The sequence below is a fragment of the Bipolaris zeicola genome, assembly GCF_000523435.1.
Source record: "Bipolaris zeicola 26-R-13 unplaced genomic scaffold scaffold_3, whole genome shotgun sequence".
NCBI lineage: Eukaryota > Fungi > Ascomycota > Dothideomycetes > Pleosporales > Pleosporaceae > Bipolaris > Bipolaris zeicola.
This window is the reverse complement of record NW_006912052.1, coordinates 1-16,745: the sequence shown is the minus strand read 5'-3', so window position 1 is coordinate 16,745 and position 16,745 is coordinate 1. Positions and strand designations below refer to the sequence as shown.

The following is a 16,745-nucleotide window of genomic DNA, read 5'->3' as shown; positions in this document are numbered from 1 at the left end:
TCCACTCCACCCCAAACCGTCGCCATGTTCGCCGCCCGCTCTTTCGCCCGCGCCGCTCCGCGCCAGGCCATTGCCCGCGCTCCTGCCCGCGCCGGCCGCCGCAACTACAGCTCCGAGAGCCCCAAGCAATTTGCCGGTGCCGAGGACAACGAGTTCAACCGTGAGCGTGCTCACATTGAGCAGCATGCCGGCGAGTCTGGCGAGTTCTGGCGCAAGCTTTCGCTCTAGTAAGTTGCTCGGCTACTTTTCTGGGGAAAGAGGGGGAATGACGATGAGGATGAGGAAAGGACAATCAGGTGATTGTGGAATTGAGGACAAGCAAATGGAATACTGAAGAGGCGAGAATTGGTGTCTGGTGTGAATTATGGCAGCCTCAAAAAAGACGGAAAAGATATAATGCTGTTTCCCCCTCGAAATGGTCACTAACCATCTCCACAGCGTCGCCGTCCCCTGCATCATCGTCGCCAGCGTCAACGCAAAGGTGAGGTGGGATGCCCACTGGGAGCACGTAGCCCACGAGGAGCACGAGCACCCCCGCTCTGAGAGGCCCGAGTACCCCTACCAGAACATTCGCACCAAGAACTACTTCTGGGGAGACGGTGACAAGGTATATTCCCAAATATACACCTACATACACCCCAAAGCCTTATATCTGACCACACAAACAGACCCTTTTCTGGAACGACAAGGTTAACTACCACAAGAAGGACGAGTAAGCGCTTTGCACGTCACTGCTTCTATACAAGTGATGTCATATATGCCATTCTCAAGCCTAAACCCCCTTATCTAGAGAGCAAACCGCCAGGGCTGAATGTGTGTACATAGTACGACGAGAGCAAGCATGCTGAGAGAGACGGTAGATCAGCAAATGCATTTTTCCCTTTTGTATCTGCAACTTGACTTTGTGTGTGCGGCAAACGCCCTCAATGATTCGTATTGCCGTTGTTTATATATATCTCTTATACGGACTTAGCCTTCTAGTCCCGCAAGTCCTTCCTCCCAAACGCTATTGTGCCTCATTGCCCATTCCTCTGCTACTTTTTCGTCACCCCGCAGTTTGGCGATGATCGCCTTCTTCATCAGCTGCTCGCATTCGCCATCTAGGTACCCCGCTTTCCGGAAACTATCTCGTGCACGGTCAGTGTAGAGTTCTGCTTTGGCGACGTTGGTTGAACGGGAGCGGTGCATTGGTGCTGTGGTTGTGATAGGTGTTTGGGGTGGGTTCGAGGCCGTAGTAGTAGTAGTTGTAGGTGGGAGATTGGGATTAGCAAGACCCATGTAGGAATCTGATAAGTGTGAGTACAGGGTCCCGATGAGCATTTTGTCTCCGCCTTCTAGAGCCTGTTTCACAAGATATTAGCATCATCGGTCTACCTCTCAGCCACAGGAACAAAGGGATGTAAATACGTACCTGAGGAAGCACACCCTCCACCAACCTCTTCGCCTCTCGATACTCACCCAGCGAATTCAAGATTGCACCCAAACAACCGACTGCACACCAGAGCGTGAATCCCAAACGAGCCCTGAAACTCACACTCGCTGCCCGGAGGGCCACACTGAACCCCCTCTCCGGTTTCCCCACTTTGATCCAGAGATCTGCCTGCATGAGCAGTACCGAAATGCGTTGCTGTATATCGGCATTATCTTCTTTGAGGGACTGGGAAAGGGCCGAAATGCATTGGTACGCAAGTGGGAATTGAGCTGTCGAGACGAGATAGTTGATATAAGTGTCGTGCTGGACGAACGACAATTCCGGGTCAAGAGGAGGTATGGACGGGGAATTGGTAGGTTTGAGTGTTTCGAGGAGGTGCGTGGCTGTTGGCCAGTCGGATCTGTTCAAAATAGATTAGTATTCGTCATTTGGGTTGCGATGTGAATCAAGTACCTTCGGATAGCTTTTCTCAGCTTGATGAGGCCAATACATAGAACGAGGAACTGATTGAACTTAAGAGACTTGTGTACTGATGTATCGACGGATTCGAGGATAGTTATCGCTTCGTCGTAGTTACCGTTCTGGTTGATAACAAAGGCTCTTCGCCCAATGGCACGGAGACGCTCCTCAACGGGACATGAGTGCGAGTAGCAGTCGAGAAGGAGCTCACAATGCACGTTAGATAGATGTGGTATGCCGAGGCGGTTGTAGAGCGTTGCTATGAGAAGCATTTGACCGCCATAGCTGTTTACATTCTCTTTGATGTTGAGGTGGGAGGACTGGTAGATGTGTTCCAGCGCTCGTGGGATGGAATCGCCCTGGTGGGATGTTAGCATTGTGCCTGATTAAGTGACCGAAGCATAACGTACGGTTGCGAGAGAAAGCTTTGCTTCGTTGAGCAGACTTGTGCTGAGCAGATTATACATTTTAGCATCCTTTGCTTTGGCCTTAAGGAATGCCAATGCATCTCGTTCGCTTCCAAGCATACTCATGTATCCTGCACCTCTCATCTGCTTTGGGTATGCTTTAGCCATATGGTTCAACCAGCTAAGACTAAAGCTCAAACAAGTCATGTCCTGGTTTTCACGAGCTGTTGCAATGGTCTCGTTGATAGCAGCTATGGCCTCGCCGAAGCAGCCGAAATCGGCCTGCAGAATAGCCATGTGTAGCAGGGCATACTGGTAGTGAATCTTCTCGCGTGTCTGCATGGCATAGTCATAGTAGCGATGCAGGTTGTCAAATGCGGATGTGTAGTCTCCCGCCTTCCAGGCATCGAAAAAGTGCACCAAATGCGCCTGGCGATGTACCTGTCCTGACGGGCTCACCATGCTGCGTAACCGACTTTTCATTTCATCTGGAACGCGATCTCCAAACTTTTGCAGTCGATCAAGTTGGAAGTCGAGTATCCGATCCAGGTCGTCCAGGCTTGTATCTGCGGGCTGCTCTTCCTGGTCCTCCAGGTGGCCGTATGCAATCTCATATACATCATCCCCAGCTCTTAAGCCCATTTCGGAAGCGACTACATCGACACCACTTGAAGCTAGGCCAGCAAGCCGCTTGGTCCATTGCGCTGTTGGAGCCCTGTATTTGATGAATGATGACCAGAGTTTCATTGAATCGTCGAATTGCAGTCTTGTAAACTCCAAATGTGCTCTACGAACAAATGCACCCAAGGGTGATGTTTTGGATAGATAGGTGCGGTCTGGTATCTCTTCCTCTTGGTTTGATGGTTGCGGCGCCGTAATGATCTCCAGAATACTGTCAAAGAGAGCATGCAGCGCATCGAAGGAATTTATTTCCCACATTTGCTTAAGAAACAGGTCGAGCAGGGTCCGGCCCGGCATGCTTGATGCATGTCCTTGAAGCACATCTTCGAATGCATCGATCGAGAAAGATGCATCCTGTTGGATTGAGGTAGAGGGCTGTGGCCGTGCGCTGGATGGTGTTGAAGGCAGGCTGTCTGACAGGATGAAGGAGAGAATAGGTATTGTCGCGGAAGATGGGAGGGGAAAATTGCAGTAGAGACGAGTCAAAACAAGAAGACTGATCTTCTGCGCTGTAAGGTAGCGAGGTATCGTCATCCTTGTCGCTTCTAGATTTGTTGTAGGTAGCTACAATAAACAAAGCAAGAGATGTTGTGGTCCTCGGACTATTGCCTCCAGGGTACTTTTCACGATATTCCTCTATGCAAACTGTGCATTGTGTACTGGCGATGTGGCTAGCAGTCTTCTTGTCGATTGTGCGGTTCTCAAGTTGAGCCCTATTTGGTGAAGGTGATGTTGATGGATCGGCCCAGTAACCAGCAACCGAGCGCGCAGGCGCGTACCTGTCGCGAAGCAATGGGCTCCGCATAGGCAGTGCCACGCATCCTACATCAACACAATAGTATTAAGCGTTGTAATTCCTCAAGGAACAGTGAAAATGCAAGAGTGAGCGCAGGAAAGAAATATTTAGAGTCAATTACAACAATTTAATATTATATGTATTTATGTAATCGTCTGACGCGAAGAGTTGCTAACTCCAGAATCCTTCCTGACACTCTTCAGATCATCTTCACTAGATTGCAACGTCGGGACCGGAGCAGCCTTCAAGAACTCGTCCTCGTCTGTCGCATTTGTTGCCCAGATCTTGCTGATACTCAGATCGTACGGCCCTGGTATCCGATCTATCAGCGATATGCCTACTGTGCGCACCTTTTGCGTCAACATCTCTCTCTGAGGCTCTACAACCTGGCCGTGATTTGTCCGCACAAACTCGTTCCATTTGATCAAGATTGTTTCCCACTCTCCAGGTGTCTTGGAGTGCAGCAAGTGCTGGTGAATATCGGTGGGGACGATGGATTCTGTCTGGACGTTTACAAAGTACTTGCGCCCATCTGACTTGAATTGGATGGCGAGGAAACTATACATGCTCACATCCCACAGCGACTTGCCGAAGATGGTCGAGCCACGGTCCAGTGTCCTCCACCCGGCGTATCCGGTCCTCTGAATGTGCGGTTGGTTGTGTGGCAGTTGTGTAGATATGGAGCCGTGAAAGCGGACGTGAGGGGGTTCGTTCTTCACAGGAGGGTGGAAGTCCAAGTTTGCAGAAGAGAAGCCGCCAATGTCTTTATCGCTCATACGCTTGCATAGTTCGGCATCTTCGGGCTGATTGAAGAGAATCAGAGGGAATGGCTTCTGGGGCGACCTAAGGCCCTCGAGCTTGAGCGCTGCAAATGTTAGTGGCGGCGCATCCAAAATGCGATTTTTGGCACTCACCAAAATTGGAGAGCCGCTTGAACTCGTCCAAGCTGCGCTTCAAGAAACCAGGTGCAAGGCAAGCCGAAGTCGGGCGCATATTGGCGTGGGATCGGTGCAATGTGCAAGAGGCGCAATGGCAGCTCGCTCTCGATCTGGGTGAGGCTCACACGACGCAATGCAACTATGACGCCGCGGTAGTCTCGCCGGTCACTAGCCGCATCGGGCCTACATGCCAAAAATCTGGGGACATTTACATTTGCATTTGCATGTACAGCGCATCCGCCACACTCATCGCCAGATGAGACTTTTGCAGGAGATTTAACCAGTCAAGGTTCCGCCAATCCATCGACGCTTCATCGTCCCCGCCCGCCTCTCACGACACAATCAGAAAAGTCGCCAGCCCCGCCACCAACTTTTTTGTCTCTCGATGGCACTGCAAGAAACCTCCAGGCCTCGAGGTATTCGAGCCGGCCCCGCCCACCCTTTGCAACCGCTGCCACCCTCGTCGCGAGAATTGGGAGAAGTCACACCGCCGAAACAGGCAGATGGCGCATCCGTAGCAAAAGAAGATCCCAAGTCTGGAAAGTCATGGGCGCATTTCGTCGCCGGAGGGTATGGAGCAAAGTCTTTACGCAATGGCACCAGAAACTAACAGTTGCTCAGACTCGGTGGTATGGCCTCTGCCACTCTCACTGCTCCGCTTGATGTCCTCAAGACTCGTCTACAATCCACCTTTTATCAACAGCACCTCGCCGCCATGCGCGCGGCCCGAGGCTTGCCACCCATAGAAACCATGTCCTTTGCACGAAGTTCGCTACTGCACATCCGGGAAACAGGAGAGATATTGTGGCAAGTCCCCAAGGCAGAGGGCTGGCGGGCACTGTTCAAAGGACTGGGGCCTAATCTTATTGGTGTGGTCCCCGCTCGCGCAATCAACTTTTTTGCATACGGAAACGGCAAGCGATTGATTAGCACACAATTCAACAACGGACAGGAAGCCGCATGGGTACATCTCTGCAGTGCCGCCGCCGCCGGTATCGTGACTGGAACCGCAACGAATCCTATTTGGCTGGTCAAGACGCGGTTGCAATTGGACAAGAACACCCACTCTGACGGTCGAGGTCGTCAGTACAAGAACGCTTTTGACTGCACAATGCAAACCATACGCAAAGAAGGTGTTCGTGGACTATACCGTGGACTGACAGCCAGTTATCTCGGTGTCACCGAGAGCACACTACAGTGGATGCTGTATGAACAGATGAAGCTGTCGTTGGCGAGAAGAGAGGAGAGGGTTCTCGCTAGCGGCAAGCCACCGACAGTATGGGATCAGACTGTTGCATGGACGGGAAAGCTGACTGCTGCTGGTTCGGCCAAATTCGTGGCAGCACTCATCACATATCCACACGAGGTTGTCCGCACAAGGTTACGACAAGCACCCATGGCAGACGGCCGACAAAAGTACACTGGTCTCGTCCAATGCTTCCGGCTGATTTGGAAGGAAGAAGGCATGGCAGCACTTTATGGCGGCCTCGTCCCCCACATGTTCCGTGTGGTGCCCAGTGCTGCCATCATGTTCGGCACGTATGAGGGCGTGCTGAAACTTCTTGGGGAGAGTAGCAACATGTAAACGAAGCGTGTTGTTGATCTGTATGCGTATGTGTACAACATCTACTTGCATGAAACGGCGTTTTTTTTTGGTTTAGGAAGGGAGATCTGATTGGCATTTTCGGGCGTACTCCTATCACCACTCAGCTCCAACAGAGCTTGTATTTGTATTATGCGGATCAGGAAGATAAAAAATGAGGTTACGATATGTGCGGACGCGGGTTACAGGCGTATTCTTCCCGTGTGTAGCACGAGCTCTAGATCGTACTCTCAACGAACAAATGGCAATTGTACAACAGTACATCTGTTCAAAATTAAAATCATTCCCGATTATATGCGAAAGCCAAGACTTGATGGTTGTAGCACGAATCTCAAGGCCATGATTGCCAGTCTTAGATTTCTCGGAGGTCCGACAAACTTAGCGCGACTCTCCCGCCCAGAACGTCGACTTTTGACATCTTCAGCGGCCGCCGCCCTCAATACCAAAACGACCCCCACCACACGACGCAATACGTGCGCGGGGTGCCACACCACAGCTGCCCAGCATGTCGACACATATCCCGCTTCGCACAGTTCGAACACCAGCGCTACAGCGACAATGCCTCTTCCTGCGCCACCAATACCAAAACCGAGCACACAACCTTTCCCGGTGCCAATCCCTCATACCGACCACCCGCGCATTCTCGAGCACCCCGCCGCGCCCCTCGAAACGCAAACAACTCGGTCAAGATAACGCACAAATCAGGGCTGCGGCTGAGGCACAGTTTGCACCGTCGCCAAAGGTCAACTTTGAGAGGGCGCAGACTAGTGCGGATGCTATGACTGAGGACATTGGATTACTGCAAAATACTATCATCAGAGCGCCGTTTAGCGAGTTGAAAGGGATTGGTTTTCGGGGGCTAACGAGTTATTACTGGGATCTGGTGAAGAGCAAGGGGACAGCGCTGTATTCGTAAGTGGTTTTCTGGAATTGAATGAGGTGGGCTAGTCATGCCGGGCGGGGGAGAGGGCAAGCCAATTGAGAATATCAGAGAGAAGACATGGGAAGAATCACAGAGGACAACGTTGTCTGACAATGGCTTCGTACACTGGCTGACAACGCACCAGACGATACTACTACCGCGCATGCATCCAAAAAACCGGCTGGACAAAGTTCTTCCCCATCGACCTCTTCAACAACAAAGAATACATTCAGTTCGCACAAAAAAACTACGAGAAAATCTACTCAAACCTTGCAAAGTACGTCCGCATCTCTCCCTCCGTTCCAAACCCAACTACTCTACTAACCCATATGTTCTCACAGAGGCACCGTCGCTCCCCTAAAACAAACCTGCCTCCCTCCGCTGATCAAATCCCTCGAATCCCGCATCCTCTCCCGCGGCCCTGTGCAATTGCAATGGCGGCTCCATGGCCCATTTAAATCAAGCCGCGTAGTATCGCACCGCGCCGCACCGCTCGGCGAGTCCATGCCCGACACTGCCTACAGACAAGTCGTCGTACGCCTCGTATCCGAGCAATCGCTTCGAGCAATCCCCGCTTCCTCTTCGTCTACAGCGACCCCGAACCGCGCAATCCACCGCTTACCTTGGATCCCGGATGCGGCGCGCCAGCAGCTGGAGAAGCAGCGGCAGCGCGAGCGGAAGATGGAGGATGAGAATGGGAGTGGAGAGGTTGCTGTGCTAGACGTAGTTGAAGAGGAGAATGTGGTGCCGAAGACGGTGACGGAGTACCTGGTGTTGCAGAAGAGGGTTATCAAGGGCAAGGAGGAGGACTGGAAGGTGTGGGGGTTTGCAGAGGAGAGCACGCCGAGTGTGATTGAGAGGGATCAGGAGTACTGGCGCAAGATGCTGGATGTGCAGGCGGGCGGGGCGTAGATTTGATGGACTTGAAGAGCTACAACAGCCGTGTCCAGAGAGAGAGAAGACGGAAATTTCCCCCATCCTGTAACCATACTTTGTACATAAGGATTGACGTGTGAAGAATAACCATGTGGGTTTTTGGGGTCCCTCACAAAGGATGATCTTTTTTGCAACAAAAAAGTCTGCACTTGCGATTTTTTTTCATCTTCTCTTCGAACTTTAGTCACGCGAGCAAACGTCACAAATACGAATTGTAGAGAGACAAGGCTTCTTAATTTGAGCGCTACTCACTTGGTGGTAATCACACAAAAAAAGAGCTCATCGTCCAACGCAATCATTCAGCGCATAAGCATTTACACCGCCGCGCGAAAAAAAAAGCCTCTTCTCTCACTATCGCAACCTCAAATCCCCGCTCTCCACTTTTTCCTACTCACAATGGAGGAAGACCATTCAGCCGAAACTTCCGAGAGAGAAAGCAGTGCCGCTCTAGCCGTGTGCCCCAGTAAAGAAGGAAAGGTCGGAATGTTTCTCGAGGAAGGGGGGTGCGCGCACAAAAAAAGGTAAACAGTGACTCGGGACTAGAAACCGTGGACCTAAATAGTAATTCCAACGTCAGTTCTTGCATTTCGCTGCGGAGAGGAAAACAAAGTTTTGTATTGTTCCCCCGAATTTTGGAGCGAAAGTGAGAGGGAGAGTGACTCACCTTGATTGTTTTTGCGTCGAGACCGAGGCCTTCCTTCTTGTCGGTCAAGAAGTCTTGGACGTCCTTTCGCTGATCGCCCTGGAGCTGGACGACCTCGCCCATTTCGGCGTCGCTCACAATGGTGCCATTGCAGGCAAACTTCTTCTTGATCACTTTGAGGATCTTCTTCTGGTCGAATTTCTTGGGGAGACCTTGCACCGTCGTCAGGGTTTTGCGGCCATTGCGCTCTGTGGTTGCGTCAGCTGGGGGAGTGTTCCTGCAGCGAGGACCTTTATTTTTTTCCCTCGCGTCAACTGTGCAAGGGCGGTGAGGCACGTACGTTGGATACGAATATGAATGTAGTCCTGCTGAGTCTGTTTGACCTGGCCGGTATCTTCATCCGCTTCCGCGAACGGGTCTGCAGTGTAGAGTTAGCAGCCGGGTTGCGCGTTGTGCTGCAGGGTGGTGGGGGGCTGAGGGTTGCAGCTGCACAGCTCTTACCGAAGGTCTTAAGGTTCTCGATGGACATACGACTGTCGGTGGGCGCGCGTGTGTAGGTGGGGGGTTGTGGGGTTATGGATGTGTCGAGTCGCCAGTGAGATAGTTTTCTGTTGAGATGCGGTGGAAAGGGAAGTTTTGCGGGCTTCACGGGGGGTTTGGAAGAGGGTTTGCTGCTGCAGCTGAGAGTCGGGAGGGTCGAGTGAGCAGGCTGGGAAAGAGAGGTGGGGATGCGGAAGGGGAAGAGCGAGCCCCGCTATGGTCTGTGCACGGGGTGAAGGCAGGACAGGACAGGACAGGACAGGGTAGGATGGATGGATGCAGATGGATAGACGGTGCTGGTTGCCGTGTTATGGAATGCGAACGAATGCATGCGAGTAGGCAAGGGTGCGAGTGACACGGGGCGACGCGGCAACACACGAACCGTCGATGGTGCAAGACATTGGTCGTTGGCAGCCAGCCGACATGTATCGTCGCATGCTCGCGGCCAAGATTGGATTATACAGTTTGCATGGTACAGCTGCTACCTTGGCACCGGCTACAGACAATCTATCCACGCACTGCCGCCTACGAAGGGGGCACGGCAGCAAAGGCCTCGGTGCCTGACGCCTGGCCGGGACGAGCAGGCGGCGGGGGGAGGAACATGGACGAGTACGTCTGTGGCACAGCGTCAGCATCAACATTATCTCGGTAATTAAGGATTAGGCGGGGGAGAGAGCGTCTTACGACGAGGAGTGACATGACTGCGAGTGAATTAGCATGGGAGCCGACTCTACTTGGGATGGGAGCATGCATACTAGACATGCCGACCTGGAAGTAAGCAGGCGTAGTCGACGTCTTCCTCTGTTCGGCCGTCTCAGCCAGCCAAGCCTGGATAGCAAAGACTACGGCAACCCTGCACTGCGTCAGTCATGCAACGTCGCACACACACTGAAGGCAGCAGGCGACTCACCAGCCGATCATCCTGTGCAACACCGTTCCACGTCAGTCATCATGGCCATTGCAATTGGGCGCGAGTCCCTCGACATCAACACGTTGGGGTAGTGCGTACTTGTTGCGCGTGAAGATCTGGGGGGAACTATATCAGCGTGCAGCATGGTGGCGGCTAGGGCAGCGTCACTTACAGCAGCCATGGGCAGCGTGCTCGACAGCGTGCCTGCAAAGTCGCCATTCAGATTAGCAGGGTGTGCGTGTACAGGACAGAGCAGTCAGCGGGAGACGGCAGGGCGCTGCTCACTCGACATGTCGCCTTCATCTTTGCTCTTCTCGGGTTCGGCATAGGGCACGACTGCACTACCATGTTAGCCACGTGACTAGACACACACACGCACACACGGTGTTGAGCCCCTATGATGGGGGGCGCTGGCTGCGAGCGCCAGAGAGCCAGGGCTGGCGGGCGGTTAGTCACGTACTGAGGTCGGCGCGGCGCATATCTTTTTTCGAAGCCATGGTCGAGATTGGGGGGGGGCCGGCGGTGTGGGCTGTTGGCCGATTTATCTACCGTGGTGGAGACTGGTGGATGTAAGACGAGTGTGATGGGCGTCGTCGTGGTCGTGGGCTGGGAGCGAGGCCGGGATTGCCTGATAGCACTAGGCCCATCGCCGCCCCCCCATGCTTGCCTCGCTCTATCGTAGCACCGGATCATCGTCTCCGCTGCTGGACTGGCAACATCCTCTAGACTACCCACTAGCCGACACGCCTCACGTCGTCCATCCTTCGGCCCCGTCCACCCTCCTCATCTCCCGAACCACCACATCCTTCCCCGTGTGGTGCTGGCAACAGTCGCGAGCACATGTCCCCGTCGCCCTACTGCTGTTGCTGCTGCTCCCATCTACATCTATACATCTGCTACTACTACACCTGCCTCTCAGCCCGCCCAGCCACAACAGCCCCGGCACCCTCCCTTTGCCCATCTGCATGCGCCTGATTCAACAATGAAGTCGCCCCCTGTGCGATGACTTCTCGACCTGGCCCGGGGATTCACGAATCTCTTCAGAATCGTGGTAGCGGCCTGCCTCCTCGGTCCCAGGTGCAGCGTCGGCCGACCAAGCCCATCTCAACGCTTGTCCAGCCCGACTGCATCGACCCAGCCCTGGAAGACGACCGCCCTCCCACACACAATGTCGCAAACGATGCTGCGCGTCCTCCCCCACGGGGACGCCCGCCGCTCTTCTATACCGCCATGCCCAACTACGCCCTCGACATGCCTATACACGCCTTTCCTTATCAGCCAACCGCGAACCTCCCCCTTCCCCCACGCCCGGGCTCAATACATCTAAGAGATGCGTCTCAGCAGCGTCGCATATGGCCCGGCGGCTCCGGAGTCAAGGAGACTCCAAAGCCAGGCGCGTCTGAAGCCGTCGCGCCTCCCGTCCATTTTCCCGGTGGTAAGGTTGCCGATGTGTTCCCATGGACTGGTAACGGTGCCGAGGATAACTTGTCCGAGGCGCTTGTCAAGGCAGGTGTCAGCAATAAGCCTCAGATCATGAACGAGTCCAATACTGCTCGGCCCTCGCTGATAAACAACCTGAAAAACAAATCTGGTCTCAGTACACTGTCCACCCTGTTCGTCGCCGTCCTGGAAAAGAGGCAACAAACTGGCCGCTTACAGGCCCCCAACACCTTCAAACCCCCACCCCGACTAACTCTTAGAGATTCCACTCGTGAGCAGTGGTTGCATGATCTAGCAAATCCCACCACAGGTCTTCGTCGCCTCAGCCGCACCATACCCCATGGGCTCACTGGCAAGGTGCTGCTGGAACAATGCCTCAATAAGAACATACCGCTTCCGCGAGCCTTGTGGTTGGCCAAGTGCGTAGGTATCAACGAGCTGCGCGCTCACAAGAGAAAGGGACAGGCCGGTACTGTGACGTGGGGAAGAGGCTGGACCAGTTCCGTGGAGCAATTCATAGACGGAGTCATTGGCGGAATAGGACAAGGCGACTGGAAACCACGAATCACGTATGCCCTCCAACTGGCTACCCATCTTTACAAAGAGCACCTTCTCGACGACGACCACTTTCTCGACTGGATAGTCAACGGCTTAGACACATGTGCATCGGAGCGTCTATTCATCTGGCTGTTGGTTGTTTCCATTTCTCACTACTGGGCGGACGTTACGTGCTGCCGTCGCCGCGGCAAGCGTCTTGCTGAGTCGTTGCTCAACCAACTTGACAGGATCTATCGACTAGAGGAACAGGGCCCCTACCTGGCTGTCTTGCAATACCTGGAAAACACCGTTGTCAGACTACTTGCAACACGACCAGCATGTTTACTACTCCCGACATCGTGGACGCAGTACGGCCCTCTTCTCCAGAAACTTGCAGAGAGGCGGAACCATGCACACGTCACCCAAGCCATCCGAAGACTTGAGCAGCGAAATTGCAGGTTGTTAAAGGCTCCCCAGAGACCATCATTCGCTTCACAAACGCCTGCCGGTCGAGTCTATCGCATCCTAGACTCTGTTGACTACAATAGGCCAGTCCGCATCGAAGACTTGTCTTATGACTGTATGGAGATTATTGCGGATGCGCCCCGCCTAATCGGTGTTCTCCTCCGCTGGACTTGCACGTACTATCGAGAAGGTGCACACAGGGTGTATCTCGCGACTCGGTTACTTCGGCGGTGGAATCATCTCGGAGCCGATGTGTATGACGGCATCATTTCGTATTTGCGCGAAATGACATGGGTCGCAACAGGCGATCCTAGCCTTCTTTTCAAGGTAGTCGCAGAACTGGTTCGTTCCAAAACATTCGCGCTCGGACGCTACCTACAATGGCTTATTGCTACTGGATCCGTGGGGCATGGTGCAGATCTCTCTGTGGTAAGTTGCCTTCGTCAGCGTGATGAATCTACTCTAATCCGTTACCAGCCTGCCTCCTGGCCGCTGCGTCTGGTCACCGAGATACCCCTTACTGGACTGCCTGATCAGATTCGCACCCTGCGGAGCACCCTCCTTCGTGGGACCGTACACTCTGCAGAATCAGAGCAAAGAGCCCTTACCTACGCCAAACATATGATGTCTCAGACTTTGCCTAGTTTGTTTGGGCTCTACAATTCCACGACGGACGTGAACGAAGTTGAGCTAGACAAGCTTAGTCCGACCGTGAAGTTTGAGCTAGGTATCTGGTTACGCCGACAAGTTGCTCAGTATGCAGAAGTCAACGAGCAGTAAGGCCTTTTATTGACACGTACGGTAGTTCGCTAACTTTCTATAGTGTACCTACCAAAGATGCGCCAGGAGAAGAGACTGCTGCAGTGTCCTTGCTAACGGCATTGGATTTCCATATTGTAAGGTCCTACCTCGAACGTTTTGGAGATCTCGCTATACTTGCGGACGTTGTTGGTATCGCGACTTCATCTTTGGATTCCAGTGTTCTTGCTTCCACTGCGGACACGATTAACTACCACGCCAAAGCCTTCCGTGCCATAGGTGCCTTCGATCCTCTATTTGCCAGAATTACAGCGAGATATGCCGCCTTGCGAACGATCCGATTTCCCGATCGCGAGCTCCTGCTCAGCCTTGCTAGTCTAGCTCGCACCGCCCAAACTGATGGACAGCTCCCACAGCTTCTCAACTATGACTTGAGTCAACTCAGTCAGCGTAACTCGCTTATTGCCTGCTCGCCTGCCTCTGATAACATGGGTGAAGTTATGCAGACAGGATCATCCTCTGATGACGAAATTGAGCGTATCCTTTCTAGTGGTACCAGTATGGACCAGCAGATGATGGGTCGAGTACTCCGCAAGATTGTAAGCAACATAGAAGAGCATTCAGGCAAAGGTTCCGTGCATCTGAACAGCCATCATGGCTGGTTCCATCGACTCCGCTGTTTCGATGAGCCAACGTTTGATATGGTTGTGAATGAATGGCTGGCCTCAAGCTTGATGGCTCAAAGAACCGACAGCTTGCGAGTAGCTCTGCCCACGCTAGCTGGCTCTGGCTGTGTTGCTCTGACTTCTTTCCTGGAAACTTTGCGAGCCTGTGTTGCAAGATTCAAGACAAGCCCATCTGAAGGTTGCTTCCAGAGCGCACTGAAGGGTATGCACATCATCCTGCCGTCCGATGCGCTGGCTCAGTCATGTTCACCCCAAGATGCGTATCGATATCGCCTCGAGCAGCGAAAGCTATGCTTGGAGACTGAAGGGCGTTTCATGCAGTGTCTAGGTGAGCTGATTGGGCTTGGCTCAATAATCCCTTCGCACAAGACTCAAACACAGCTTGCAAGCTTGATGCGTAGTAGGCCGGTGCTGTCAATTCTGAATACTCACATCGCTACCGATCCAGGATGTCTGAGTAAGCTAAGTAAAGACATTTCGAGTGATTGCCTGAATCAGTCGCTAGATACCCTTCTTGATCCAAACGACCATTTAGGTTTATCTCAGAAACCTCCTGAACAGCAGGTGGCTGCGGTATTTTCACTTGCTAGTGAGCTGTCATTGCCCATCTGTCAGGCGGCCATTGAACGAATCTTCTCTTCCCGAGCGACCGCGTCTGAGGGCTCCAGTGAGGCGCTATCTGCTACCCTTCTTAATGCCATCAAATTAGCAGTGGAGGAGGACCGGCCATCCGGACTAGAGCTTCTTGCGAGTTTGGACGCTTCGCTGACAGGGCAGATACGACAAAATGCAGAGCGTGAGATTATCAACGCTTCCGCTTTCCTGACTGCATTATCGACTACCAAAGTAGAAGAGTCAGAGATTGTTTCCCCCAAGACCGTCCAGAAGTTCCTCGCCGTCATCGATCTAACTCCTAGCAAGGGCGCTGAAAGTACGGAACAGTCTGGCATGCTTCAAGCTTTGATCGAGAGGCTCAAAGGCATGACTCAAGCTCTTGATGATAATAAGCTCTCAGTGTTAGACTTCTACGCTTGGTTGACGGCTCTACTCCGATTGGCAGTGTCCCACGCGTCCACAATGATTAGCAATGCTACGCATCCGTACCAGACGGCTATGATGAGTACTATGGCAGCCATGCTCACTCACCCCACTTTGGAACTGTATCCTACAATCACTGAACATGTGTTTGACGTTACAGTATTCCTCTCGGATTACATCTCCGACGATGTCCGATTCCATGTCACCCGGCTGGATGGTGCTCGACTCGCGAATGACTCACGTTGCGTCTTCATTCTTGGGGTGACAGCGCCTGTTGATGGTTGGCTTGTGCTTGCAAGACCCGTCAACGCTCCTCCAAATCAAAGCTCGTCACAGCCAGCGACACCTACACCACTGCAAGGACAGCCGACACCGTACCAAAATCCGCAAACGCAGGCCACGGGATCTTCGACACCTCAACAACGGTACTCGAGCCAGCAACAGCAACGACAGCAGCAAATGCAGGCCGCCCAGCAAGCGCAACAAACGCGCAACATGCAGCAATACTCACAGCATCCACAAAACAAGATGCTCCCCGCCCAGCTCCAGCGAACACCTTCAGGCCAGGCTACCCCATCACCACTCTCACAAATGCAGCAGATGCAGCAGATGCAACAGCGCGCCATGCAACCTTCGCCTGTGTATTCGCAACGCCCGACCCCTGCAGCGGGTCAGGGCCAGGGGGTCACGCAGGCGCCTGGCAAATTGCAGCTGAAGCAAGAGAAGGAAATCCGACACTATCCTTTCGTCCAGCCAAGATGGGAAATCCTAGCCGAGAGCTCAGGCAATCCCACCGGGAATGAGACTGCAATCAACTTGAGTCTCTTTGGAGCGCGTAGGGTGTAATGGATCCCCCTGTCGGCACTTTCCTTCTACGATGACCCGATCCCATCACATACTCTGAAGGGAAAGGCTTTTTTTCTAAAGAACCACCTTCGCTTCGTGTATGTTCTTTTCGTACCCTCGTTATCTCGTTTGTTCCCCCGGCAGATTCATTGTGATATTTTTTGAGGGGGGATTTTTGGTCCTCCAGAGCATGAAGCACGGCGTTATCCCGGGTTGAACTGCTATGATCTGCTTATGACATCGCATTACACCGGAGTTTTGTTCTTTGTTGTTGTTGTTTTTTGTCCTTTTATCTTTGTATGGGCGAGAGGGAAGAAGAAACATTCGCAAAACTCATAAATTTTGGCATGCAGCGTTTTTTTTGGTTGTTCTTTTAGGGCTTTTTTTGGGTTGGAAATGGGTATTCGAGTATTGGAATTATTCATGTACGTTGCGCGCCTGTGTGTTATTGTTTATTGGCATCTTGTTTTTTTGTTGTTGTTGAAGGGAAATGAGGAAAGCCCTCTGCTGCGATAAAAGATTAAACACATGAGCTGTGGGTTTTCTTGAAATCAAGGGAAATCTCGTGTGGGAAATGGCGTGTCTGTGTGTGTAGCTTAAGTGGAAACTATGTATAACGTAAAGCACCACCGAGCCGGACACACCACCGAGCCGGACACTTTTTCTTGGCATCGCGAACATCACTTGCAAAGTAATATGTCCCAACC

The 16,745-nt window shown here is 52.8% G+C and overlaps 7 protein-coding genes across 7 annotated transcripts; 4 read left to right on the top strand and 3 right to left on the bottom strand.

Moving 5' to 3' along the window:
* Positions 1–24: 24 nt before the first annotated feature.
* Positions 25–716, top strand: COCCADRAFT_32103 (uncharacterized protein; the record flags this gene model as incomplete). Its single annotated transcript, XM_007708674.1, has 3 exons — positions 25–227; positions 439–607; positions 669–716. The coding sequence occupies 3 exons, from the start codon at positions 25–27 to the stop codon at positions 714–716; spliced, it is 420 nt and encodes a 139-aa protein (XP_007706864.1).
* Positions 717–969: 253 nt separating this feature from the next.
* COCCADRAFT_81919 (uncharacterized protein) lies at positions 970–3,513 on the bottom strand (the record flags this gene model as incomplete). Its single annotated transcript, XM_007708705.1, has 4 exons — positions 970–1,341; positions 1,412–1,832; positions 1,886–2,250; positions 2,302–3,513. The coding sequence occupies 4 exons, from the start codon at positions 3,511–3,513 to the stop codon at positions 970–972; spliced, it is 2,370 nt and encodes a 789-aa protein (XP_007706895.1).
* A 405-nt stretch (positions 3,514–3,918) lies between these two features.
* On the bottom strand, positions 3,919–4,768 carry COCCADRAFT_81898 (uncharacterized protein; the record flags this gene model as incomplete). Its single annotated transcript, XM_007708704.1, has 2 exons — positions 3,919–4,640; positions 4,690–4,768. The coding sequence occupies 2 exons, from the start codon at positions 4,766–4,768 to the stop codon at positions 3,919–3,921; spliced, it is 801 nt and encodes a 266-aa protein (XP_007706894.1).
* A 330-nt stretch (positions 4,769–5,098) lies between these two features.
* COCCADRAFT_467 (uncharacterized protein) lies at positions 5,099–6,298 on the top strand (the record flags this gene model as incomplete). The annotated part of the gene is made up of 2 exons (XM_007708623.1): positions 5,099–5,283; positions 5,335–6,298. 2 exons carry the CDS (start codon positions 5,099–5,101, stop codon positions 6,296–6,298), a joined length of 1,149 nt encoding a protein of 382 aa, XP_007706813.1.
* A 523-nt stretch (positions 6,299–6,821) lies between these two features.
* On the top strand, positions 6,822–8,150 carry COCCADRAFT_32099 (uncharacterized protein; the record flags this gene model as incomplete). Its single annotated transcript, XM_007708673.1, has 3 exons — positions 6,822–7,228; positions 7,384–7,515; positions 7,580–8,150. 3 exons carry the CDS (start codon positions 6,822–6,824, stop codon positions 8,148–8,150), a joined length of 1,110 nt encoding a protein of 369 aa, XP_007706863.1.
* A 563-nt stretch (positions 8,151–8,713) lies between these two features.
* Positions 8,714–10,764, bottom strand: COCCADRAFT_32098 (uncharacterized protein; the record flags this gene model as incomplete). The annotated part of the gene is made up of 8 exons (XM_007708672.1): positions 8,714–8,728; positions 8,839–9,065; positions 9,158–9,235; positions 10,113–10,210; positions 10,367–10,383; positions 10,440–10,471; positions 10,553–10,603; positions 10,728–10,764. The coding sequence occupies 8 exons, from the start codon at positions 10,762–10,764 to the stop codon at positions 8,714–8,716; spliced, it is 555 nt and encodes a 184-aa protein (XP_007706862.1).
* A 505-nt stretch (positions 10,765–11,269) lies between these two features.
* Positions 11,270–16,038, top strand: COCCADRAFT_463 (uncharacterized protein; the record flags this gene model as incomplete). Its single annotated transcript, XM_007708622.1, has 3 exons — positions 11,270–13,138; positions 13,187–13,485; positions 13,533–16,038. 3 exons carry the CDS (start codon positions 11,270–11,272, stop codon positions 16,036–16,038), a joined length of 4,674 nt encoding a protein of 1,557 aa, XP_007706812.1.
* Between the last annotated feature and the right edge of the window lie 707 nt (positions 16,039–16,745).